Source organism: Strix aluco, chromosome 1 (assembly GCF_031877795.1).
Source record: "Strix aluco isolate bStrAlu1 chromosome 1, bStrAlu1.hap1, whole genome shotgun sequence".
Taxonomy (NCBI): domain Eukaryota; kingdom Metazoa; phylum Chordata; class Aves; order Strigiformes; family Strigidae; genus Strix; species Strix aluco.
The window spans coordinates 123,713,197-123,741,167 of record NC_133931.1 but is presented as its reverse complement, the minus strand read 5'-3'; the positions used below and the strand labels follow the sequence as shown (position 1 = coordinate 123,741,167).

Sequence of the window (27,971 nt, the reverse complement as noted above, 5' to 3'; positions counted from 1 at the left end):
CAGACACTGCTCATACCTCATAGATCTTCACAATGGCCAAAAATTCTTTTTGCTGTTGGGCTGTGCACAGAAGTGGCTAAAATACTCAGTTCCCCAACTGTCCAAATTTATTTTTTGGACGTGGAATTTGTGAATTGCTCCAAGATCCCACAATGCTGCTTTTGTTTAGAAAAGTGACCCTTCTCTTCCAATAACTGCTCAAAAACGCTTAAACAATTAGTAAGATTTTAATAATTATGAATCCATGTTAAATTCATTGCATCCTGACACCTATGAACGCTGAAAAAAAATAAGGTCCTAGTCTGGTTGCTCTGAATTATTACTGTGTCACATCTAGAACATTCTGATATATTAAAATACCCTCTAATAGAGACCCTCTATTTTAATTTAAAATAAAAGGAAAAAACCCCAAGCAGCTGAGATAGAGCTCTAATTATTCATCCATCCCACACTCCTTCCATGAAGGAGTCATCCTGCAGTGCTCTGCTGCTTTACTTGAAGATGATGTTAGACACTTGAAGCTCACAATGAATTGTTTACTACAATATGACAGCACAGCATGCATCGATTTTCTTCCTGGCCTATTCAGTAAGTGGCTTAGGATGAAAATGAGTAGGAGAAACATCAGATAAACATTCCAGACTAACAGCTGTAGAGATTATCATACACGACCGAACAAAGTGTCCCATGGACAAGGGCTAATTCTGCAGAGGCAGGACTGCAGATCCAGGGACGTTGCCAACACCAGAGGATGGAATCCAGTGTGTGGGATGCTTAAGAATGGAGAGGAGATTTGGGTGAATTAATTTAAGATGAAACAATAATGAAAAGAATGCAGGAAACCAAGCTCCCTTCATTTCTAGCTCAAAGTCACCAAAAAAAATTCCTCAGATTATCCTTCCACCTAGAGTATATATCCAAGTTATTTATTAAACTGGGCAGAGGTTAAAGTGAAACAAACCCATTAACACTGAAAAAGTCCCCTATTAATGCTGTTTAAATCTGGGGGGTGATAAGGAGGAAGGATGTGATTGTGGTTAAGATGCTGAGATGCAGGTTCATCTCTAGGCTCTGCCACAGATTTCCTCCACAGCATAGCATCAGCCAGTCAGACTCAGTGGGCTGTGGGAGGGAGAAGTCCGTTTCTCCACTGAAAACAGTCCTCTCCAAGTAAAAATAAACTTAAATTACAAGCAATGTCTTCTTTGGAAGATGCTAGAGCTGGTAAGACAGTCATGCAGGTGCCATACTCCATTTTAACCTTGTCTCTAATCTATTTTTAATAAAATTGAGCTGGCAAAGCTGACACAACCGCATTTCTTGCCTGCTATCACAAGACCCAAGGGGTACTCCCAAGGACACTCAGGGCAGTGAATCAGCTCTTCCAAAAAGCCACTCTTCACTGCCTTGTGTGCAGGTTCCCCCAGTCCTCAATAATCCCTCTGAGGATTTTTATCTGAGGCAATTTTTCTTAACCCAAACACCCGTAGCTGTGAAGACTTAAGTGCAGAACCGCATAAATTAAAAGCAAGTATCGAGGCATGTGAAGAAAAAGGAGGAAGTAAAAGCAGTGGGTCCCATATAAGAAACTGAAGCTAAAAAGCTATCTGCCAGCAGTCTCCCTCACCACTTTATTTGTGTGATGCCTTCCAGCCTATTCTCTTCCCTCTTTCTAGGTGTTATTAGACAAAGCCTTTTTTTGGTGTGCTAGGCAATATTATTCTCCTTATTTCTTTAAAGCTGAATAGCCTTATGATACTGTTGCAGCCTCAAATATTACTAGACAGCCAGCACTAGTAGTGATTCCAGTAGTACTTTAACTGAAATTTTTGTCTTAAATTCACAAATCAATTTTAGGAATTAAAATCTATGAAAACACGTGACTAGGAGGGGCTCTTGTAGTTATTTGAAATTAATAATGTCTACGTCCATGCTAAAATATCCTAATATGTACATTTTCTTCTTCCACACAGAAATAAATACAAAGAAAACCACACTGTGACAATTAAAAACACTATCTGAATGAAAAAAACCAGACTTTGCTTTAATGAAATAATTGATACAGTTAATTTTTAACGAAGTCTCAAATATTTCCAATGAAGCAAAATCCTTGTTGGAAAAAGATTCACCTAGAATGTAATTCATTATAATGAACATATTACTATCATTAAAGAACTAAATATTTTAAGAGCTGCACAGGAGATGAACATCTAACTACTTCCACTAAATTAATAATAGATTGTCTTTCTGAACCGTCTCCGTCATTTTTAATCCCCTACTTAAAGATGCAAGAAAGGCACAGTATATTTTACAACTATGAAGTATTTATTTATTAAAAAAGAATGTTATTTGCACACTTCAGGTTTGCATTCCAAAGTTTGCCATGGTCACAGAGAATTTTAACAGCAGGAAGATTTCACTGCCTTTGAAAAGGCTGAAAAGCAATAAAGAATTCTTTGACTAAGATGACAGAATGTGTAAAAGCCTGATTCAAAAACTAAAATTACGGTGAATCAGTCCACTGACATTGTTTTTGAAAACAAAAAAAATACTTATTGAAAGACAAGAACCAGGTGACATTTTATTTCTATATGAACAATAGTTTTTGCAGATTTCTTAACACACCTCAATTCATGATCCTATCTTAATGTGCTGAAATTAATATTAGTGAATTTTTTTCCCCAGATTTTTGTGCATCATTACCAAAAGTATTTTTGGTCAGCTAACGTTAATGCTGACATTTTGGAAGAAGCTTGCTAAGACAGCTGTAGGACAGTTAAGTTTCAGAATAAGTCTTGGATTAAAAAAGGAAAAAGACTAATTGTCTTCATAACCTAGCAGCAATTTCTCACCTAACAAAGGCAAAGATTAGGTTGTAGGAGAAATGTTGCTTAGCAGTCTTACTGTTTGTTTGGAACTAGCCCTGAGTCATGTTATTCACACAGCTAATCATGGCAAAAGCAGGCTTACAGTTTATAACTTTTGAATATGGTATAAAACACCTGCCACGAGTGAAGTTCCACACCCTGGACTTCTTTTTACAGTGAATGGCTCACATACACCTTTTTTTTTTTTAAAAAATGAATTCAATTAGATTAACTTTAGACTGACTGGGCTCATCAGCATATATGGAAGGGAGTATTTTTAGAAAAGGGATATAATGCTAAGTATAGTTTGCAATAACTTGGCACAGGTGGTTTTGAAATGAATCAAAAGTCTGGAGTCACTAGATCTACAATGGATGGAAGAATCACTAGAGCTTTCTTTGGAAAGCTGAAGATTGCAGTTTCTTCCCTCCAGTAGTTATGGGAGCTGGGTCCAAACTTTTGTCATACAATTTGGCTTGCCCTAGACAGGGATTTCTAACCAAACAAGGGTCTGCAGATCCAGCTGGCACCACAGGACTGTAAATGGCAATGGAAATAGAGCTGTAACCCCAAAATGGGGTTTGAGAGGGAACACTGTAATGGTTTAGCCCATGTAACAGGCATTTTTGTAGGACAAAAGAAATTGTGCATGACGTTGTAGATGGATTAGGAATTTGAGCATGTACCAAGATAGTAACTACATGTCTTTTCAATGCTCAGGGAAAGGCATTCAGAATTATCCACAGGGTTAATGTCTTCCTGCTACAAGATGAACATGCAAGATATAAAATGCAATACAAAGTTCCCCTTTTATTTTTTTTAAAAATGCTTTTAACATATGGAAAACAAACTTTTTTTTTTTTAAGAAAAATCAACCAAAGGCAAACTAGTGATTTGTTTTGAAAAACAGTAATGGGATTGGTGTCACGTGACTGCTAAATGCTGAAACAGGAATCTGAACTCTGAATGTCTATTCCTATTTTTGTGATGTATTGCAGTGTGATGTTTTAATCTCTGCATAAGCAGCCTTAAGATTCATTTCACAGAGAAATCTAAGACATGCTTCCCATGTTTGTTGTGTGAGATCGGCATGTGAAGCAGACTGAAATCACTGAAAGAAATAAGTAAAAAAATGCTGTTCTGAAATTAGTAATTGTAAAATAGAAGGAAAAAATAGCTCAGATTTTGGGATGATCTACCTTGAATGAAGTTTTACCTATTGACATCAAAAGAAAAATACTAATTCAAGACTGAGTAATCTTGTTGCTATGCTCCTATACCAAAATCTTTCTTTAGTTATAACTATCCTCTCAGAAATCAGTTAATACATTGTAATATCTAATGGAAAAAGTAAAGGTAAGAAGTGATTTGTTACATCTAGCAGCATCGGCCAATGTATTTCGTATATAATTTAACTAAGATGTAACACAGCTGTCAATTTTGGCAATTTTTTTTTCCAAAAAGGAACTTGAACAGAAAATCCTTTGTTCAAACATATTTCCTGTAATTTTTCTGTATTTATGCATATTTATGCAATAACACATACCACAGAGGTGGCAATGCAACTGGTTTTAGATTAATTTAAAAACATGTAATAATCTCTGAAACTGCTCAAGAAAGTAGAAATATGGTGAGCTCCAGTTAAGTTTTATTTTTCTTCTTCAAATTTCCTTCCAAGTTGCTCACTCACAAGCAACATGCTTAAGTTCTTTGTAAGTACAAGTGGACTCAGCTGTAACTGCTAATTTGATGCTGTACTGCAAGTACAGCGTAATTGTGAGCAGGCAGACCACCAGGGGAGTTCTGCATTATCCTGGTTTCACTTAAGAGGGCAAAATTGTCCAAGGAATGAATAGAAAATGCCCACTATTAAAATAGTAAAAATAATAAAGAGAACTAAAGCCTAAAAAAAAAAAAGCAGCTGTCAGAATTTGACAACTGTTGAAATATACTGTTCTTTTAAAATTCAAGACATCTGTAAGTGCTTGTTATGATACTTGTTGCCAAGAAAGTAATGGCTTTATTATTAAAAATATCACTTATAATGCAAATGAGAGGAATTTTGTGTTAAGGTGAAATCTAAGGGATGGAGCTTGTCTCTGCACTGATTATCACAAAATATTGAAATGACAGTTTCAGAGTTTCTCATCAATATGTTAGGATATTAAACAGCTGAAGACAGTCAAACAGGAGATAAACTGAAAACAGGACAGAAAAGTAACATTCTGAAAGTCATTGCAGTCAGCTTTTCTTCCTAAAAACTGATTTAAAAAAAATGTTTGAATACTAATACCTATTTTACACTACAAAACTAGATTAGAAAAATACTTTTTTTTTTACCTGGTTTCTTATGGTCCATTAAATCTTTCTGTATAATTGCCTCTTCCTTATTAACTGAATAAATAACAGAAGAGTAGTTCAATAGGAAAAAGATTCAAGAACATCATAATTTTAACTAAGTTTGCCATTTCAAAGTAATTTAGCTAAAATTTGCAGCCTGCATTACAATGTGACTGAAAGACTTACTTTCTTCTGTTTCCTGGTTTGGACAGCTTTAAAGGAAGCCAACATATTATGCTTGATATTCTGAAAACCATTTGATTACTTAAATATTGGCATTTGAAATTAAATATGAATTACTTAAAAGCCCATTTAAAAACTACAGCATTGCCAGACATTTTAGCTGTACATTTTAGCACCAGAAGCTTCCTGTCTTTTATTACTTTTCTGTTTTACAGATGCGAATAGCAGTGGATACCTTTATAATAAGTAATTAAATAATGCTGCCATTAATTTAAATTCTATTATAAATAATGTCATTTCAGGGCGATATTAATAAATTGATGATTTAACTTGCCTCTGGCTAAAAATTAGCTAAGTATTTGAGATTGTCTGGTTTTGTTTAATCATTCAGAGCAATTTCTTCTAACATAGGAGATGCCAAAATCTCTTCAGAGCATTTGCTGAAATGCCTTTTTTTCCCCTTTTCAAGCTAAAATTTCCCAGGCGTTTTAACATCTTTAAGATGGCTTGAGATTCCCACAGAAGACAACAAACAAAAGATTTGAAATAGTGACATCTACTTAAGAGAAAATGGAAGTGAAAGAATATGCTACAGGGCTCTTACTTGCCAGTTATGAATTACAGACCATTTACATACTTATGTCAACACAGTCCTCAAGGTCCTGAAATTCGTGTCACACATGCAGAGATATCTCACAATAGCAGGTCTTTAGCACTGCTCAGAGTTTCAAATCAAACTTTCCTTGTCAATTTGTACAAATACACAATGCCCTCTTTATTTAAGCTTACAAACGGTGAGTTAGAAACAACTGAGTAGTTTAGATGATTAAACCACTGCTGTTGTAGTGCCTGTTGCAGGAGATTCAGATCACAGTGATGATGAATGTTCTGAACATCTACAATACAGACATGCGGTAGTGTATTCTTCTGACCCTTACAAATCAAACAGCACACTCCAAAGCTTAGACAAAAAACATGTAATATGCAAACCATTATTTTTCCTTTCCTTGAATCCCTAGGAGTCCTTCTTGAAGTGTTTGTAAAGTGTTGTTCCTTCTATGAACTTAGAAGTCTACTAATTAATTCCCTTTCTTAGAAATGTTTGTTCTGAGTGCTAGCTTGTGGCTTCCCTGCTGCACTGCACTGGCGTTTGAGGGGAACGATGAGTAACAGAAGGCTGTTCTAACAGCCTCAGACTGTCTGCTTGCAAGAAGAATAAGCTTAGTGTAGTTCTGTCTCCAAGAAATCAAATTCATTTGAAAAGAAAATAATGTGTGAGATCTAAAATTGCAGAAGAATTGGGGGGACCAGGTTTTTTTATATTTCTTTCATAGAAGTACTCAAAAGGGGAGGCTCTAGATATGTTGAAGTTGATAGTAATTTTTGTTATTGGCCTTACTGAAGTTATGATTTCACATTAAATTTAGAGAATAATTGTTGTATAGTTATACAAAACTACACAACTTAGTTTCAACCTAGCTATAATTAAGTTCAATAATAATTTTGCCATGAATTTACATGGGAACAAAGTTAAGCACTGTTTCTTTGAAGTTCTCACTCAACGTATTAACTACAGTAGAGGTTTGCTATTATTAATTTATTTATTATGAGACATATTCCTAAAACTGCTCAAAACCACTACACTAAATATCTGTATAGTATCAGCTCCTGTACAGCTGAATATGTGTAATATTGTTAAGTTTTACACTACTATTCCAAGCATTAATGTTGCAGTCTGAAGTAGTCCCATCCAAATAATTTGTCCTCCTTATTTCTGTCAGATTATTTTAGTACTACCAGCAGAGGTTTTCAATGACACTAGGTATCCTTTGTAAGACACTGAAGGGTTAATACCTCTGCTTTAAAAAAAAAAAAAAAAAAAGAGTTGTGCTACCAAACAAGAACAAAAATAGACCACAAGAAAAGAACAGAGACCATTCAAGACGTGATCTTGAGGGCCCGGTACAGCAAAAGAGAGCTAATGCTGAGTATTGTCACTGCAGTTGTCATTTGGTACATGGTAGTTGCCTAGTGCTGGAAGAAGAACTGTAAGTGTTTGGTCATACCTTAGGACGAAGTAGAAAAACTTTGCACAGAGTTTTTCATGCAGTGAGAACTGTAGGACTGACAGCTGCTGCATGTCCCTTACTCCTTAGTGCAGTTGTGTGATCTTTAGAAGACCCAGAGAGGCAGGTATGGTACAACTAATGCTTAGGAGAAAAACAAATGATCTGAATGGAATTTGGGGACAACATAAAATGAAGTCTTTTAAGTGACTGATCTTATGTCTTATGCTAATTCAGAAGGAATGTACTTGGAAAAATTAAGAAAACAAGGGTCATGGGTTCCTAGACTTCACCCAAATTTGGAAATCTAAGAAGTCTTAGATGATGGAGACTATGTTCTCCCTTCAATTATCTGTAGAATCTCTAGACAAACCTCTCCTAAAGTGCCATCAGGCTATTTCACTGAAACCTCAGAGAAATGTTGATTTTGAGAACATTAAATTTTCCAAATGAACTGAAGTTAGAGATGGAGAAAAACAAAGTGATCAATTTCCTTTTAGAGAAAAGTTTCAGCCCAGAATTTGAGGGAGACTGTCTCTCGTTATAGCTACATGTACATCTAAGTCTGTCAGCTGTTTGCTCGTTTATATGAGCTTTACATACCCAAAGGTTCTCACAATTCAAGGTTTGGTTCATCTTTGCATTCACTTTAGAAGTGGTGCCACGTCACATCATTTCATTAACTGACATGGAGTATCCATAAATCTCAATATTAAAGAGCAAGAGAAAGAAGATGAAGAAGCAGGAGGGAAGACAAGAAAGTCCTGATGTTTTCCTACCACAGGGCAGGCCCTGAAGAAACCAAGAAGAGAAGAGAAAAAAGGAAAAGGAGGAGGTAGAGGATTGGCTCACTTACCTCTGAAATCTCAACACCATTGCAAACCAATATTCAAAGGTCTGCAGAAAATAGAGGAAAGATAAAGGAGGGAATAAGGTAGAACTCAAGAGGGGAGAATATGACAGAAAACAAAGAAAAGGGGCAGAACAGCACTGGTTATGTTTGTCCTGAGACTAGCTAGCAGGTTAGATAACTGAAAAAGGAACAGAAATGCACCATACCTTTTCTTTGTCACTGGCTTCTCGAGCCACAGTAGAGCCCTGAAACAGAAAAAATGGATCTAAAAATGTGCATATGTCAGAAACTAATTTGAAAATGTTACGATAATAGGTCAAAAAGTGGATGAACTGCATTCTTCTGAACTCGAGAGCTGTTTTAAAGAAAGGTGATACAGTAGGTAGAATGCCCAGGGCCACTGAACTGCTGCAACCACTTGAAGATGATGTATCATGAGAGAAGAAAGATGGATTAAATCCTCAAATGCTCTACATCTATTGTCCTCCTGACTGCTGGAGCTTCTTCCTCACGTCTCATCCTCATTTTGAGACTATCATCCTGGAAGTTCAGTTTGCTTGGCAGACTTTTCATCTTTTTGCACCAATTTAGCTGTATGGTTATGGAATAGCCTATTCTATGTAACTATTTGGACATATGTAATACACATTGGAAAAGGATGTCACAAAATATAAACACATAAAAATATTTAAAAGATCACAAAGTACAAACAAGAACAAAGCACCTCACAGCAACATGAAGGCAAAAGAAGAGATGAGACCAACTGTGGATTCACAAGATTTACCGTGTTTGCCAAAGACATTTTGGATATTTTTTTTTTTTTTTTTTTTTTAATGTATTGTTTAGCTTAAAACTAGTAGGCAATATGGTGCTTTCTGAACAAGCTGGAGGTGACAAAAAATGGCTGTATATATTTCCTTGCAAATTTCTTGGAGAAGGACCACACCTTTAAATATCCAGCGTTTATTTATCACATGATAGCACTGCAAGAAATAACTACAAACATGATAACTGGACATTGAGAGATGGGTAAATTAGCTCTATCATTTGTTGGAAGGTGTGCATTGTGTAAAGAAGTGCTGGAGTGGAGTCATACTAGTTTAAAGAACATGAGGATTCCCAACCACATCTTTTTATACCATGTTTTATTCTGTTTGCAGAGAAAAAGTTAGAAAGGATGGAGAGGAAAGAGAAATGGGACAGTATGTCTTGGTTATTGTGAACGGCCCAGCAAGCCTGGATTTCATTGCATTATATCATTAACTGATAATAAAGTCTAGTAAAAGTCTGACATTTTAGTTCACTGATGATACACCTTTTGTGTTGTATTCTGTGCTCCAACAGACTATTGCGCCTGAAAAAAATATCAGCTGAAAACCAAACTAGAAGAAAAAACTGGATTTACAACAGCAAAAATTAGGGAGATTGACAAATTTGACATTGAAGTAATTTTAATAAAATACCTCAGCAGCCAGGAAAATACTTTTGAAATCCTATAGTGATCTGTGGTCTCTTTTTCTTAGTATCTACACAGGTAGAGGCTTGTGCTACAAGTGAGCTCTAAGCTAGCGTCAAAAATATTCATGTTCAAAAAAGGATTCTGAACCTAAAACCGCAGATGCTGTAGCAATGAAAATAAAGAAAAATTCATTTATAATATATGCAGTGTCACTATAAATCTGCTGAAGGAGTTTGTTTTGAAGAATAATACGATACTGATGTTAAATTTAAATTGCAAAAGAAGTTTACCTTTAAAGCAATTCTGTCCAGCTGGACAAACTGAATAGAGTACAGAAACATTCACAGAGGTAAATAATAGCAGGAGCTGTTGACACCAATGCTAAGAATGTACTGTGTATCATTTATGTTTGTTTCTGTTGTGCTTTCGTCCCTTTTTTAATGCATCTGGACATTATGATGCTCTAAAACTTATACAGTTCTGTCAAATTAAAACTATCTTTTTCTGGTAAGCTCTGCTGCCAATAATATTAAATACCAAAAGGCAGTTGTTGACCACCTGGAAATCAGTTCTTATAAATCACGTTCAGTCAACTATCTAACCAATTGCTAGGCAGATACTTGACAGTAGGCAAGGATGGCACAGCACACAGCATTACAAATCTCTTAATATAGAATGCTAAATAAACAACTTAAAACAAGCTTGCAGATGCATTTAGCAGTTCAACACATAGAAATTAAACGTATTAGAAAGAAGTAGGTTTCTAACGGGAGACTATGGAGGAAATTAAAATACAATCCTAAGCGTAGAAAGACTAAGACTATATTTTGGGCTTTTGTTGTAAACACTGTATATTAACTATTGACAAAATTACAATGAGCAGATAAACCTTCTGAAACAAAACTAAAACACACCTTATGATAAAAGCAACAGAAATTTTGTTTAAGAACCTTCTCTATTTTACTTGAATTTTTTTTAAAAGACAGAATGAAATATGAAGCTTTTGTAGTAGGCATTTTGTTGGTTTAAATGATGATGATATTTAGTTATTTTATAAAAGCCCCCTGCAGAATCAGCTGTGGCTTTCCATAATGCTGATAAAAAACCTATAGGAAGCAGAATTATTACTGTACTTGTGTGAATGGTTTTACCTTTAACCATTAGTTACATTTAACAAACATATCTGGTTAAATTCCTTGGTTTAAAAATGCACAATACGAATAAATTTGTACAATTTCTATAAAATCATCCTTCAGTTTTGCTAAACCTAGATGCCAAAGTTAATGCTGGCTCTTACATAATACAATTTTAAATTAATTAAAATTCTGAGCAATAGTCAAGCATCAGCATAATCCAACATTTACAGAAAGCATTTCAGCTACTTTGTCAGTTATTTCTCACCTTTAAATCATATTTTCTATAAACAGATAAACGATGGCTGAACACATTTCTTGTAACAATCATATATACTTCAACTCCATCAACAGTAAGTCGGTACATGCCCAAAAACTGTGGAAGAAGTGTATTCCCATGACACTCCACAATAAACTGCAGGAGCAAAAGACAAAACAGAAATGAGGATGGATACATATTATGTAAATATATATTTACACAGTTTTTAAAGAGAAAACATCTAGAAACAATACATTTATTTGCTGAATATGTATTTGTGTGGAGATAAACCTTCCAAAAAAATCATGCCAAAAAACCTCCCTTCAGTCGGAAGTTATCCTGCTTTTAGGTCAGTGTTTAAAGATTAAAATCTTGAACTGCTTAACTTATAACTCTTGACTTCTATAGACAATCTCATAGAAAGAGCAGGCTCCATTTGACAGACCTTTCCACTTTTATGGTCCAACAAGCACACCTAATGCAGATAACATTTCGTACTGTTGTCAAAAATCAGAAATACTTTTTTGAACATCACACTGATGTATTTTGTACTCTGTTGTCCCAGACTATATTTGATTTGTATGTTTCTCCGATCTCAATATTTGTTTATTATGATGAACATTTATGGTGCTGTCACCAGCAAGGGGTATTACTTATTATCACCAACTTTCTACTAGTTCCCATGTAATGGTTGCATTTCAGGGTCAATAATGTTGAGCAGTGAAGTGCAAGATCCCTGTATTTTTTTATTTATGAATCATTATCTTTCCTTAAGGTCACCATATTCCATTACAAATGGGCTATTAACCTTGAAAAGATTTGCCACCTGCACCTGTCCTTTTTTTTAAAAAAATCACTTGTCTTACAACTAATAGTTCAAATTTCTATTGGAAAGACTACCGGAGGAAGCAGAAAAAGTACAGACTATATTGAGAACTACTGAAGAATGAATATTTATTCCCATAATAAAAAAGCCCATACTGTATTAATTCTAAAACCAACTCAAACACATCCACTCATATTTTGTGGAACCAAAGAAAAGTTAAGCCACAATGATGCAAACCAGAAAAGGACTCACCAGCTTTCCTCTTTCTATTATTGCCAACAGAGGAACTCGGGGAAAATTTAAAAATTCAAGCCCCAAATGGGAAACATGAAAACTAACCAACAGTCAGCTTTTAAAGCAGATCAGCTTTTAAATATTCATTGAATACTGAAGCTGCTGTTTCTTTTGTGCCAGAGCAACCTGGTTATTAGAAATACATTATTCTAAAATACAGAAGACTTTAGAACAAGTTAAATGAAGAAGCCATTTGAGTTGTTTAACAAAGGTAGTTAGTATTTGGTTACAAATAATATAACAAAGTCCTTGCAACCCTGAAGATTTTGCAATTTTGGTCTCCTCTGCTAATTTTAAGAAATTTCTTTTACTAACTTTATACTGGAATCTGCACATATCACATACAGACTTTCCTTTTTTAAATTGCAAAATAAAACCAGAAAGATTTAAGAGTCCTGAAAACAATCCTACTCAGAAAGAAACAAAAGGAATGCAGAATAAAGATGAAAATTGTTGACTGAGAACTGAACATAATTGTGACTACAACTCTGACACACAAGCTCTGTTGAATCTTGCGGGCACAGATGGGGCTGTAACACTCCTTTCTGTCTGCCCTGTAGCAAGGTTACAAGCCCCAAAGTAGAGAACACATAGTCATGATGCAGTTGTGCCACTTCACAGCAAAGCATTTTTAAGCTCAAAGTGCCTGTGAATGGGCAAAACATGTTAAGTTGCTGCAGAGGCTCAGTGAATGCAAATCAGAACCTTAGGAAGGAAATATAATTGTATGCCCCAAAATACGAAGAAGTTTGACAGTAAGAGGCCACAAAAGCAATGTCAGTCCTAAGTTGTGCACAAAGATTGATCAGTTTGTACCTAAGAAGTCTTCTGTGTTTAACAGATGCAGAAGTTTTAAGTTGGAGTTCTTGAATTGGAGGATTTTCAATCATAGGGCTGTTATCAACCTCACAAAGCAGTTATAATGTGTTACAGGATACATAGCTCATTCTGACCATCAGTTTAGAATTCTGATCATAAAGTGAAATTAGAACTATTAATGCTGAGGTTACAGAAAACTTGTTTAAAACACTAATCCCTATTAGTCAAACTACATTGATTATTTTATTATAAACATCAAGTACTTGGCATATATCCTAAAGATAAATACTTTTCTAATGCTTTATTAGAAGGTGGGAAGGGTTGTTCTTATAAAAACATTTACTGAATGATTCCTTCTCTAAGATGATTAGGTTCTGCAAGGACAGTAAAAATGAATCTAGCTTCCACGAAGAGTTTAGTGCCACAGAATTTCAGGCCACTCAACTCTTTAATGGATCAAGCCACTCTTAATCTTATGGCCCTTAACTACAGAATTTGAATTAAAATAAATATTATACTGGTTTTCCATATGGGGATCTGAGACACAGAAACTTTATCTGAAATCATACAGAGAGTTTGTGCCACGTAAAGAACAGCAGCTAGGCATCTTGAGTACCAGACTAGTAACCCCCTGCCCTTCCTCTCAGCTGCTAGGGTCACAGTCTTGACACCATCTCTTCAACCCTAGCTCTTGCTAACTCTCCAATTTTATCCTTTCTGGTCCTGAGTGTCCACATCTGTAAAACAGCAATGTCATTAACACAGAAAATGTGCAACATACCCGCTGTAGTAACAAAAAGTAACTCCTTTGGTTAGCAGTATACAACACCCCCCCCAAACTGTTCTGTATTATGTAACAAGGAAACAAAGGCAATTACTGAGAGTTGCTTAAATCCTATTTGTAAGTTAGGGTTAGCCATTTGCTAATGCTGTTGTTTCATTTAATTATTTTGCGAACAAGCCTTCTGAAAGGCTCTTCACTTAATAAAAGGGACTTGGCTGTGTTCTCGCAGCCTTCTAAGAGACCTTTTCAAAGCAGACCATGTACCACAACAGTTGTTTCCTAATTGCTGCTGACTGTAGACACTTGTGCCATTGCAATTTAAAGAAAAGCCCCTAAAATTATTTCAGCGTTTCCCATGACAGCATTTCTTATCCTGATGGGGAGACAAAGGAAAGAGGGAGGAATGCCACTTGCTTTCAGCATCTACAAGGTTGGTCTAGAACTTCCTACCTTTGAAACTATCAATCCCCCATATCTGCATCACAGAGGAGGCAAAACGTGTCATCTGTTTGGGTGGGAGTCCAGCAGGACTTGCACTGGTGACTGTGGTTGGCAGATTTTCAATTTGTCCATCTTGACATAAATGAAGTAGCAATTTAGTCACCTCAAGGTGCTTTTTAGGAATGATTTCCTGAAGCTTCCCACTCACAGCTGGAATAAAAGTGAGCCTAGAAAATAAGCCGGTACATGCTTAACAGGACTGCTAAATTTCAGTGAAAGAAAAGACCTTCACTCCTTTATGTTAACTCTTTCTAAAAAGAACATTAAAACAATTCTATCAAGCAGCCTTCCTAAATAAAACTGTAATACTTAGCTAATACATTTACAAGTCCTTATATGCAGTAACAAAATCCATCTTTTTTTAAAGAGTGTTGTAATAAACACCCCATTTTTTTGTTAATTCAGACAATTTTCATTTTTCTGCACAGCATGAGGACAGTATTACCATTAACAAAATGAAGTATCATCAGCATGTTGACACATTTTATCAGCTGTGCAGCACAGGTTTCGTGTATGTAATTTTCTGAGCTCCCTTGAACCCCATGCTTAAAGCTAAAAATTAGTAAGAAATCCTTTATGACCCTATAGTCTCATTCATTTTTTGTATAAATACAACTTCAAGATTCCTTAATAAGAACAGAACTTCTCCTATCTCATTTCACATGAAAAATAAGATTTTTAGCTTCTTGCTTCCCCATGGTAATGCTAGTAAGACATCAGGATGACTAAAAGATAACACAGTACATATAACTTGTTGGCAAAGAAGTTATGCCATTTTTGGCTCTCTTTCGAAAAACACAGGGTAAAATTTCCATTTCTGCTATTTCTCCTCCTCTCCTTGGAGATAATCTGTGGACTGATTTGGCATCACTGAAGACTAAATCCTGAATTATATCTACCTCTGTTCCACATGAAAACTCAACATTCCTATTTCTCACAGGTAGCCCATTTTGCAAACATTAATTCAAAAATACACAACATACTCATTCTCTGTTACCCCTTTATTATTTTCATGATTTTCTATATCATGATTAAGGCAATCATGCTTGAATTATCAAACACTTATGTGACAAGTCTATACATTCATTAGGATGCTTTAATTAAAGAAACTGAATGGAAAGCAGTATAATTATTTAAAAGACATTTTGGACATTGTGGAGGACAAGATGTTGATACTCCTTTTTTGGACTCAACTTTTTCTTCCAAATTCTCTTGCTTGCAATCAGAAATATCCTCCACCAATGTGTTGTGTGCACATGTGCTGACATGTGGAATCACTCCCCAAAAAGGAGGTTGAGAAGTTGTCCAGAGTTAGATCATGTTTTAGAATATTCTGATTATTGCCATTTTCTTAAAACCCGAATAATTTAATGGAAAATTATCCATTGGGTACTTATGTGACACACAGGAATTATTAATTAGCTGATCTACAGCACACAACAAAAAGTTATAGATTTTCAAGGCATATAAAGTTGTTTTCTTCTAGGCATGTAAGAAAGCAATTTAAAGAAGCATTCAACAAATATACAGGCTTTCAGATACAAGCCCTGTGATTCACAGCCTTACAGTTTCAGACTTGGGCCAGCGTTAATTTTACTTCAAAGTGCAACATAATCTAAATGTTACCACCACATGTGATTACGTAGGCTGCAGATCTGCTACCAGCAAGATTATAAATGGTACTGCTACTATCAAATGAGCACTGGGTGTGCTGATTTCTTCTGAAGGTGTGCACAGCATCAAGAGCTTATATACATATAAAACACAATAAATATATAGAAAACATCTGCTGGTGAAACCCAGGCCTCAACAGAGCCACTGCAGCCAAGTCCATTCTGCCATTTTGTGTAGTTATTTACCTATGAAATTTCACATCTTTTAGTGAAGATTTTCGATGTATTTTTTTGGCAACAGTTCCAGGCCGTGGTTGCGTGGTCCTTTCGCATATTGCCCTTTTGCAATTCCATCTAATGCCCACACTAATGAGTTTCCTGTTCTCAGGGTCACCTCTCCTATAGGAAACAGTAGATCCATGGACGCAGATGAAATGTAGATTGTTCAGATGAGAACACATATTCTCATCTTTACTTTTTCTGCTTCTCCACATCAAAGCTGCTTTATAAGTTGGTTATTTTAGCACAGGGCAGAGGCCACGTTCTGTACGGCCTCGTGATTTGCTCAAGAAACTGGCTGAAGGGCTTTTCTCAACTGCATTTCTTCGCGAACCTTGCATAAATTTTCACCTCTTACTACATTAGGACATACAGAGAGTCAGGGTCACCATTACATGGTATGCATCCTTCTTCACACACGATTGTGTTTAAGTAATAGTACATTATATTGCCTTGCCTTTTTACCTACACTTTTCCCTTCTTTTTGTGATACATACAGATGCAACTCATGAAGAAACAGGGGAGAGGCTGGGAGGAAGCAAGCCATTGATAACCTCTGCAAGTGATGACATGGAGGGAGGATGACAAAACTTAAATGTAGCTCTGCTTTAGCAACCTACTGGCTTGATGTCAGACCATCTCAGTGCAAAATTCCTAGACACCTAGTCGCCACTTTCTTTTCTGGAGTATTCTCCAGCCTATGTTGTCACCAATTCTGTGACAAAATTGCTTCTAGCCTACAGTAAGATTTTTATATCTATTTATGATTTTAATGTTTTCTACTACCTTCCATTCAACCTTGTGCTATATTCCTCGATTCCTGCACAGCCCTGAACCCTGCTCTTGGTGCAATATCCCTCTTTTTCACCTTATTGCCTAGATTTTTTTCCCCTTTCATTTGTCTTCCTGTTTCTTTCATATTTTTTTCCTCTCCAGAAGGTAATTTTTTTTCTGCTTTTGTTTTCTCCTTTATGCTGTCGTATCGCCTTTTTAGCTCATTCTATTCTTTCCTTTCTTCCCATTCACTTCCCTATCACTTCGCTGTTTGCTGCCTCTGGTAAATGGGCAGTCCCTCTCTTTTACCACTATTCACTATTTCTGCTGGTTGCCAAGGAGACAAACAGGCAGTGCAATACTTGTCAGTTCTGCACACAATTACCTGTGTAGGGAAGGGAATGTGCAGTCAACAGGGACAGCCACCTATAGAAAACCTAAAGGGTACCTACCCTCATGAGTAGTTTTATACTGGAAGGCTTGTACACTAACAATTCCCTCTTGTTCACCTGCTTTGAGATGGCTTCTCAATTTCTTTTCTTTACTGAAGTCACCTGGGTGTCAGCACTGAGGAATAATAAATCCCTTTTGAAGTCCATTTTAATGAAAAAGGAAAAAAAAGGTGTTCAAAAGGTGTTGGTTTTCTGTAGACATTCAAGTCGCTTTCATTTATTTTTAAAAATTTCTATCCTGCCTGTCATGTATTCTCAAAGAGCACAATTTTAAACCAATTTACACCAACTTAAGATTTAAAGCAAGCTTATCTCACTAGGAAGGGCAGGGTATCTTGATTCAGACATTTCAGAAACTAGAACATCTGTCTACAGAATCTTACTCAACTGTCACCGATTTCTGCCCTTGAAAATCGTATCTGTAGTTTAGAAAATATCTACATGTATACATATATATACACACACTAGTATCTACCATAGTATATTCTGTATTTTATGTAAATTAAGAAACTTTTTGCACAGGACAATACATCCAAATGAAACATATAAACATAGCTTGAATATAAGCTGAAATGAAAAGTTTTCTTTTAGGAGGAAGCAGGATATACCTGTTCCTTAAACACAGGGTGAAATCCGGGCAACGCACTTACCACAGATGACTTTGATGAGCTCTCCAACAATGCCAAAGGGAGCAGTAAGTTTAACTCAATTTTTCTGATCCATGCTCTTGGTTCAGGAGCATGGGTTTAAAACAAAACTGCATTAGATTGGGAGGTATTTCAAATGAATATTTGATTTTGCTCTCAAATACTATTTAAGTATTTGACATGAACATGCTTAACTTACACAATTTAAAATGGTCAAACTACATCTGTGAGCCCATACAGCAGCAGCTTTTCTGATATTTGAAAGTCTGACCCATTTAAGCATAACAATGGTTCTCTAGTGCATTTGATAAGTAAATGATGTTCCACTGAAGTAACACCTGAAGAGTAGCAAGAAGAGTTCTACCAATAACTGATAGTATACCAATAATATAAGCAGCCCAAACCAGTTGTAAATTACCATTAAAATGTGACTAAAAGCAGTATGTCACACTATGTATCAGAAAATATTACAGTAGTTAGAAACTGGTTAGCATGGAAATTCACAGCATAAGAACCTAACATGTCATATGTATTTGTATTTACCATAACACTTTAGAAAACTAACTGGTTCACACTCTAGGCCATTTTGTCTTTAAATATAGATAGAAGGCTGGTCCATGCATGATGGACTTTATAATCTAGTCATAAATAACATGATGTTTTACAACTTTAAGCATGGAGAAAGACACTGTTCCCCCAGTTTGCTTAGAAGTGTTGGGCTTAGTGTTTTGCTGTTGGGTTTTTTGTTGTGTGGGTTTTTTTTTTTTTTTTTTTTTTTTTTTTTTTTTAACTCTGCAAGAGAAAATAATGATCTCTAGTGTTCCTGCTCAGTACTAAAAGCGTCAGACTCATCTGATGAGTTGACAGAAAGTGTCAGTGTTTAGACTGAAGTGTTCACCATCTGTCTGAGGTGGTGGGCCTGACTGCCACTGAAAAAAAAGGCATCATATCAGACAGGGTAAACGAATGAATACAACTCATAATTTTGGATAGTAACTATAATTTACAATTGTCAGGACTATTATTTACAATTCAACAGTTTTAATTTGGAATTGGTATACATACTTACATGCTGTTTCTATAGTAACTTCTCCTGACACTCCTTCAAGCCTGTTTCACTTTTGATTATTTGTACATTTCTAGCATGTAGCCTTAGGCTTGGAATTTCTCTTTTTGGTTTTACTCTTGACAATTTGTTTTATTTTAAATAGTGGTATAAATACTATAAATTGTGATGGACCTAACTTGGTTACTTTTGCAAAATGCCACACAACAGAACTCTACCCATAAAGGAGAAACCTACTAACTCAAACTAACATTTTTATTTTCACCCCTAACAAGTTACTAGCCATTCTGTTTCCTGAACATAACCTGATTTCTCTAACATGTATGGTCATGTCCATTATAACTTTGGTTAATTAAAACCCAGGCAATCTAGACATGGTATTTTTAGAGTTACAAGTGTTTAGAGACTATGCACAATTCCTGCTCCTTTTGTAAATACCAAAGTATACAGACTGTGTAACTATAACCTCAGTTTCTCACAGCTCCAAAGAACAGATGGGCTACTGCACCTTCAGACAGATGGAGAGAGGAAGGATGGAAAGAACTGGATGCGTTTGTGGACTATACATCTCCATGATCTCCAGTTACTGATAAAATAACCTTTATTTCTACTTCCCAATGGCAGTTTACAAGTCTCTTTCTAACCTTTTGGTGACATCACAAAAAATCATTGGTACTTGGAGTTAGATTTTGGAGGCATTTGGGGGAAAACTGCCCTGCTATGTTTCTCTGCTGACCACACTAACTCCCAGATGCCTCATCGGTAGCTTTGGAATTCAAAAAGGTACAAGGAGAATGACAGCTATTTTGCAAGCGTCAGGGATGAAGACTATTTTGATGAATGAAGAACATATCCAGTCTCTCACACTTCTGACTTGACACAGTCCCCTCTCCAGTATTCTTTGCTTAAAGATAGCTGTCCTCTTGTATTTATTGTTAAGCAGTTCAAGCAGTCTTGCAGAATGTTTGCTAAGGCTTGTTTGGTCCTAAACAAGGACAGAGGTGCTTCCAAGGTCTAGAATGATTCTATCAATTTGGAGCTGTTAGCCTTAATAAGGAAACAGGCAAGTAAATGAAACTCATTCAGAGTTTCAGCCTAGGGAAGAAACCCAGAATGAATTTCTAGAGGGGGGAAAAAAAAAAAGCCTGAGAAAGAAACAATCTGTCATAAATGGCATGAATTTCACTCAATCATGTCAAAAGTAACTGGAAGATAATTACTGCCTTCTTGGGCAGGTGAAGGAGGCTGCAAGATATCAAGGACTTACAAGTTACTGTCCATAATGGATAGATAATCTAACTTCAGGTCCTCTGAGGGTAGTTGATCTCTAACAAGGGAGAAAGAGTCTTCTAAAATTCACATGAATCACCTCCCTAGTGTTAGAATCATCAAATTATAGAATGGTTTGGGTTGGAAGGAACCTTAAAAATCCTACCATTCCAACTCCCCTGCCATGAGCAGGGACACCTTCCACTAGACCAGGTTGCTCAAAGCCCCGTCCAACCTGGCCTTGAACACTTCCAGGGAGGGGACATCCACAACTTCTCTGGGCAACCTGTTCCAGTGTCTCACCACCTTCACATTAAGGAATTTCTTCCTTATATCTAATCTAAATCTACCCTCTTTCAGTTTAAAACCATTACCTCTTGTCCTATCACTACATGCCCTTGTAAAAAGTCCTTCTCCATCTTTCCTGTAGGCCCCCTTAGGTACTGGAAGGCTTCTGTAAGGTCACCCTGGACCCCTCTCTAGGCTGAACAAACCCAACTCTCTCAGCCTGTCTTTATAGGAGGGGTGCTCCAGCCCCTCTGTCCAACTTCATGGCCCTCCTCTGGACTTGCTCCAACAGGTCCACATGCTCTTATGTTGGGGGCCCCAAAGCTGGACACAGTACTCCATGTGGGGTCTCACAAGAGCAGAGTAGAGGGGGAGAATCACCTCCCTCAAGATGCAGTTGAGGATACAGTTGACTTTCTGGGCTGCAAACACATTGCTGGGTCATGCTGAGCTTCTTGTCAACCAACACACCCAAGTCCTTCTCCTCAGGGCTGCTCTCAATCTGTTTTCTGCCCAGCCTGTATTTGTGGTTGGGATTGCCTTGACCATGTGCAGGACCTTGCACTTGGCCTTGTTGAACTTCATGAGGTTCTCACAGGCCCACCTCTCAAGCCTGTCAAGGTCCCTCTGGATGGCATCCCTTCCCTCAAGCGTGTCGACTGCACAACACAGCTTGGTGTCCTTGGCAGACTTGCTGAGGGTGCACTCGATCCCACTGTCCATGTCGCCAACAAAGATGTTAAACAGCACCGGTCCCAGCACCGACCCCTAAGGAACACCACTCGTCACTGCTCCCTCCAGCTGGACATCGAGCCATTGTCTGTAACTCTTTGAGTGGGACCACCCAGCCAATTCCTTATCCACCAAGTGGTCCATCCGTCAATTCCATGTCTCTCCAGTTTAGAGACGAGGATGTTGTGCGGGACAGTGTCAAATGCTTTGCACTACTTCAGGTAGATGACATCAGTTGCTCTTCCCCTATCCACCAGTGCTGTAACTCTGTCATAGAAGGCCACCAAATTTGTCAGGCATGATTTGCCCTTAGTGAAGCCATGTTGGCTGTCACCAATCACCTCCTTATTTAACATGTGCCCTAGCATAGTTTCCAGGAGGATCTGCTACATGATGTTGTCAGGCACAGAGGTGAGACTGACTGGTCTGTAGTTCCCCAGGTCTTCCTTTTTTCCCTTTTTAAAAATGGGGGTTATGTTTCCCCTTTGCCAGTCAGCAGGAATTTCACTAGACTGCCACGACTTTTCAAATGTGATGGATAGTGGCTTAGCCACTTCATCCGCCAGTTCCCTCAGGACATATGGATGCATCTCATCAGGTCCCATGGACTTGTGCACCTTCATGTTCCTTAGATGGTCTCGAACCTGATCTTCTTCCACAGCGGGCTGTTCTTCATTCTCCTAGCCTCTGTCTTTGCCTTCTGTGACTTGGGTGGTATGGCTGGAGCACTTGCTGGTGAAGTCATTGAGTACCTCAGCGTCTTCCATATCCCAGGTAACCAGGTCTCCTGTTTCCTTCCAGAGAGAGCCCACATTTTCACTAGTCTTCCTTTTATCAGTGACATACCTATAGAAGCTTTTCTTGTTGCCCTTGATGTCCCTGGCCAGATTTAATGCTATATCAGGGCTTTGGCCTTCCTAACCTGATGCCTGGCTGCTTGGACAATTTCTCTGTATTCCTCCCCGGCGACCTGTCCTTGCTTCCTTTTTGTGTTTGAGTTTGTTCAGGAGCTCTACATGCACCTAAGAAAGGTTATTTGTTCCTGGATGATCCCTGTAATACATAACTGGGTCTGAACATGTCTGCATGCTCCCTTCCTTTCAAGGCTGAACCTTTTAAATACTCTTAGAGCTCTGTTCTAAGAGCAGTCAGGCACAGGGTGTGATGTAAGGGCATGTCACTAGAAGTTCCAAACTAGTACCAAACACAATCACACCTAGGCTGTGAAGCACTTAGCTGGGCCACAAATTTTCACATATGTGGTGAGTGCTGCTGACAAACAGTGAACTGAAACTGAAGAAAAGCTAACAAGCAAACTTTCCCCTAAAAATCCCATATTTGGTACTTTTGTGTGTAATTACAATTAACTTCTTTAACTGTAGCAACAATTACAATTAAGGAAGATACTGAGCAGTAAGGTAAGTATGTAAATCAGTACAGGGAACTTGACATGTCCTCTATTGGCAGAATAGAGTATGCAAAAAAAACCCAAACCTGAACTCAAGAGAACTTGTTTTATTGAGAAAGATTTCCACAGGACTACCAGTGCAGTATCTGAAAAGTCTTGTACTACTGCAACTATGCCATTTCACAGAACCATAGAGTTACATCCAGACCAATGAATTAGACAGGTCTTGGACTGACCTCTGACATCAGTTCTAGCTGGAATGGAATAACTAACATCCAAATTATTAAGTTCTCTAAAACAGGATGCTTATATTTAAACTTCTAAGTAGGAACAGTAACTGGCCTGAGTTAATACCTTGAACCTTGCACAGAATTATTTGGGAGACAGATAGCTGGCCCAAAGTGAAACCACAGTAGGGACCATTCATGAGCTCAAGTGCCAAGGGATGTTATCTGGCATTGCATTGTTTGCTAGTAGAAAGGTAGTCTAAGGCCAATCTGTGTGGAATGATTTAAGAGAATTATTAAAACCTTTCGATCAGGACAATGGGTTCTCTAGACTTTGTCAAGCAGGCTAAGATAAGCTTTACTTGTCTGAAAAACATCCAGAGAAATGGGAGGACAAGCTACTGTACCTAATGATTCCAAGCATTCAGTTTCCAGTAGCAACATGCAGGACACTGTATCAGCCATCACCAGAGTTAGTGGGATGTAATTTAGATTCTCTTTAATTCAGATGATTCCGTTCAGTACGTTTATTTCATTAAAAAGTCCAATTATTAAACTGTCTCTGTACTTGAGTTCCTCTGCATTTACAACACTTTGTGAAAAGTGCTCTCAAGTTCTGAGACAAAAAGAAATACAAGTCATATTTTTACGAATCTTTCGGAGGCACCAATGAGAGCTTTCTTATGTAGATGTTTTTCCAGTATAAAATGAAATTAGATACCTGGCACAGATAACTTTCAGGTCATTATTCCTTGTAATCTAGCCTACCATGAACCCTGATGTTTGAAAGCATTAATGAAAAAAGATTCCAAATTATTAAGTTCATTCATGTTAGCACTGTCTTCATTGACACTCCTGAAAGGAGATGGCTGTTTTGAAAAGTGATATGACTTTTCAGCTGCATTAAGTCTCAAAATCTGGATCATTAATACTAGCTTCTAATGCCAAATATGAAATGGACTAAAACTTGAATTCTGCTGTACTGCTTCACAGATCAAACCCAAAATTGTAAGTTTGAAAACTCTAATAAAAAATAACCCCCAAATTACAATTAGATAATAGTTTAAAATTTCTCTTTGGTAAAATTGTAATTGAAAGATAGTCTTATGAACATTGCTGATAGTGACAATATTTGTCTACATTAAAACAAACACATGGTGGTACTACATGTTATTTAAACAGAAGAACAACATGCAGAGAGAGAAAAGAGTTCATATCTAACACACTGAAGGCTTCCCAAGCTACTCTGGACTTGGAGAGCATTCAGAGATGTCCCTTCAACACAGGAAGAGCAGAGAGGGAGACAGCCAAGCAGCACCACAAAGATGGCTGGCAATACCTTCAATCCCAAGCACCCTGAAAGCATGCTTTTGCCTGTTTTCCACCTCAAAGATGGCTTTAAAAGTGTTTTTACAAAAGTAACAGTAAAAAAAAAAAACCAACAATACAAACATTGCAAGACAAAAAAAAACCACCTAAAACAACAACAAAAAAGCCCCAGCCCCAAATGTCCTGAAGTCTTTACCTGAAATTCCAACCTATGGAAGTGAGCACGAGAGAGAAAGATGGATAAAGCCCCCCCCCTCATTGAGTTTCATATTTTAGCTCATTTTGAGGCTTTTCTGATTTCTGCAGATTTAGAGCTTACTCAAACACTAAGAAAATTAGCACTGATTTTATTAAGGCTTCTCATATTTACCAAGTTCTGCTCCCCCCCATGCCATCCACACAAATTATACACTGGCACAGTATGACAGCTATCAAGGCTTATTTGAGGGATCTCCACTGTCCACTTTTGACTTTACTGTTGTTTATGGAAATTCACATTGGCAAAACCTGTTTTTTTCTTAGCAGGTATTGTACATTAATTATATCCAATTTTTCATTTCTCACACAACTTTAATTGTTTGAAATCTGTTGTTAGTGAAACACAGAACATTCAGTGATCAGACCGGGAAGAAAGAGGTCACCTGCACCATTCATACATGTATAGAGACATTTCCAAGCTAGCCCAGAATAAAGGAGCTTCAAGCGTGGGAGTCCACTAGCTGAAAGAGCATCTTCCTAGTAAGGTGAAGAAGCTTATGGCTGCCAAGTTAATATCTCTAGTATCATGTAGACATATCATTTCACTTAAAGCTAGCTTAGATATTTAGAAAACTGCACCCTTGTGAGCTGCAGACATACTATAAATTGCTCTTGCGAAAGGGAAAAAAGTCTGACATGACTCTATTTCCCTAATTATCCATTTAAACTTTTAACACTCTAAAGGTTGGCATTATAATATTTAAGAAGAGATCCCACACCCTGATAATGAGTATATTACCTGATGGTATTTCTTCAGTATGTTGTGCATTTCTGCTACATCTTCACTTGTTATAGTTTTGATGATATATCTTTTGTCGTAAGATGTATGAAAGCGGGCACCACTGCGTGCTTGGGAATCATTTGCAAGGGGTGCACTTCTTGTCAATGAATTCTGTCAATTGATTTAAAACAAAAAAAGCATCAAGTCAGACAAAACCGTGCAACTTTTAATTAGAACAAATATAAACCACTTAGATTTGTTTTTTAATTTTTTTCAATACATTTGCACCAAGCTGAATTTTGCAAAGCAATGTAGTCACAGATCACATTATCTTGACAAATCACCTCAAAAATATTCTGAGAACAACAGAATGTTTGAGGGAAGAGATTGCCCATCAGTCGTTCAAAAGTCATTCTCAACACTGAATGAGAATTTATTGCACTTTGTTACATATACATTATCAGCTTTTGGGAAGAAAGCACACAGTAATTAAAAATCAAAAAGGAACACTGTATTATACCACAATAACTATAAATTGAGGATCCATCCATAGTAACAGTATCACTTTAAAACTGAACACGATTGCCCTTGAGCCAGTGTGACCTGGTACATAAACAAGATCATAGATTTCTGAGTTCTAGTACCAGAGCTATACCAATGATTTCATATCTAGTGTTAGCAAGTAATATTATTGTACAGTACCTCCTTTTGTAAAATAGACCCACCTTCCTACAGACTCAAAAGGAGAAGATTAGTTAATGATGGTACAGTAGTTGGAAGAAAAATTGCTAGATTAGTGACCGTTTTTAGACTGAAGCTTGAGAGTACTTGCGCTTCAACAGCAGCAAGAGAGGCTTTCTGCTTTTTTCAGAAAATAAGTACTCAGATTAGATTTCTTTATACTTAAAACCAGTAAAAATAAATGAGACAAATTATAACAACTTGCTTTTGGCTGGAAACATCTTTCTTTACCAGTAAGAGTTTATGCCAATTGTTACATACTTGAATGACACCATTATTTATTTTTTTAAAATAAGTAGTAACAGCAGCAGCACATCTATGAGAAAACACAGCGATGTTTACACCCCATGTGTAAGAACTTCCATAAAGATGGACCATACTCTGGAAAGGTTAAACAAGTTAATTACAGACTGCTGGAACACTTCTGTTTATGGAATAAACTTGCAGTACCCATTTGGTATATCCCTACTGATAGCAGAAAACCCCAGCTCCTACTATCCTTCCTCATCATACCATATTGCACAAGCAGCTGTTGCTAAATTGAAATAGAATTCCCCTGCTTCCACACTCACATAGTGTAACATTCTCCCTGCTAGAAGAAAAGCCATTTTCACAGAAAGTTTTAATAAAATTTTGTATATAAATGTAAATGTTGCAGATTCCTAAATAGCAGAAGTTCAGCTCCAGCAGTTACAGAATAGAACATGTTTGTGTGGTTTGATAAGGCACTGTAAACTTAAGTCACAAAACAGATTTACACTGGAAGAACGATGATGCTTTCAGAAAGTAATTACAAATAAGACTCAGTCTACCACAACCAGGTACCAAACCCACAAAATTTTATTTTTATAGGAGGTATGTCTTATTTGGAAGTTTTACCATTGATAAACTGTTCACAAGCTCTATGGATTTCAGCAGACATGCAGATTCAACCTCAGTGACAAAAAGTCAGTAATTATTATAAAAGTAATAACTTCAGCCAAGAGATGAGGACAACTATAGTCCCAATTTAAGAAGGCCCTTAAACACATACAATTATGTCTCCATATTTTGGAGACCCATTGGCTTCAACAGGACTTCAGCACAGTTAAATCTTACCCCAAATGTGGGATGCTTTCTGAAATCAGTTTAATACGAAGTAAAAACATTTTCCCACAAGGCTACTTTGTTCAACTGAAATACTCAGGAGTAGTAGGAATAACAGTAAATCACCTAAAAGCACACAGCTCTACGAGGTCTTACTAGAATGAAAACTTGAGTTATGACATGTAGGAGAAATAACTCTTTGCACACTTCTCCCTGTATATTTCCAGGCTTGTGCAATGAACTAGAATCGTTACTAATGTCTGTGATAAAAGGTGATGTCTTTCTCCATTATCCTCTCTATTCATTAAAGCAAGAAAGGATGTGGGTACTTCCCTAATGTTAACTAAAGAATTTTTCTAGACTGATCAGAACAGAGCTTTAGAGACAACCATTGCAGACTCAGTTCATTCTCTGTACTGGTTTTTGGACAATTTTAACAGATACAAGTCCTAATACATCACCACTTCACATGGTACTGAAGATACTAGAGAAGGGAATTTAAGTACTACTGCAGTTTTCTTTACCTGTTTTCAGATGTTTCCTATTCAAATTCATTTCCTACCACTCCATCACTGAAGTGTTTTTATGTAGTGACGAAGTCTATTCAAAAGAACAGTTATCATAAACGGATCGAATTTTCTTAATGCTAGACTTGCTACCCGCACTTCATTAATTTTCAAATTGAATCATAAACAGA

The 27,971-nt window shown here is 36.9% G+C and overlaps 1 protein-coding gene across 1 annotated transcript in view; it reads right to left on the bottom strand.

Annotated features, from left to right (window-relative positions):
- Positions 1 to 27,971, bottom strand: part of PIP4K2A (phosphatidylinositol-5-phosphate 4-kinase type 2 alpha) — a 121,191-nt gene that overhangs the window by 9,946 nt on the left and 83,274 nt on the right. The window contains exons 4-6 of the mRNA XM_074834071.1: positions 25,466 to 25,618; positions 11,170 to 11,316; positions 8,516 to 8,554 (exon numbers count right to left, since the gene is read on the bottom strand). Coding sequence (XP_074690172.1) covers positions 8,516 to 8,554; positions 11,170 to 11,316; positions 25,466 to 25,618 — 339 coding nt within the window. The remainder of the gene's footprint in view (positions 1 to 8,515; positions 8,555 to 11,169; positions 11,317 to 25,465; positions 25,619 to 27,971) is intronic.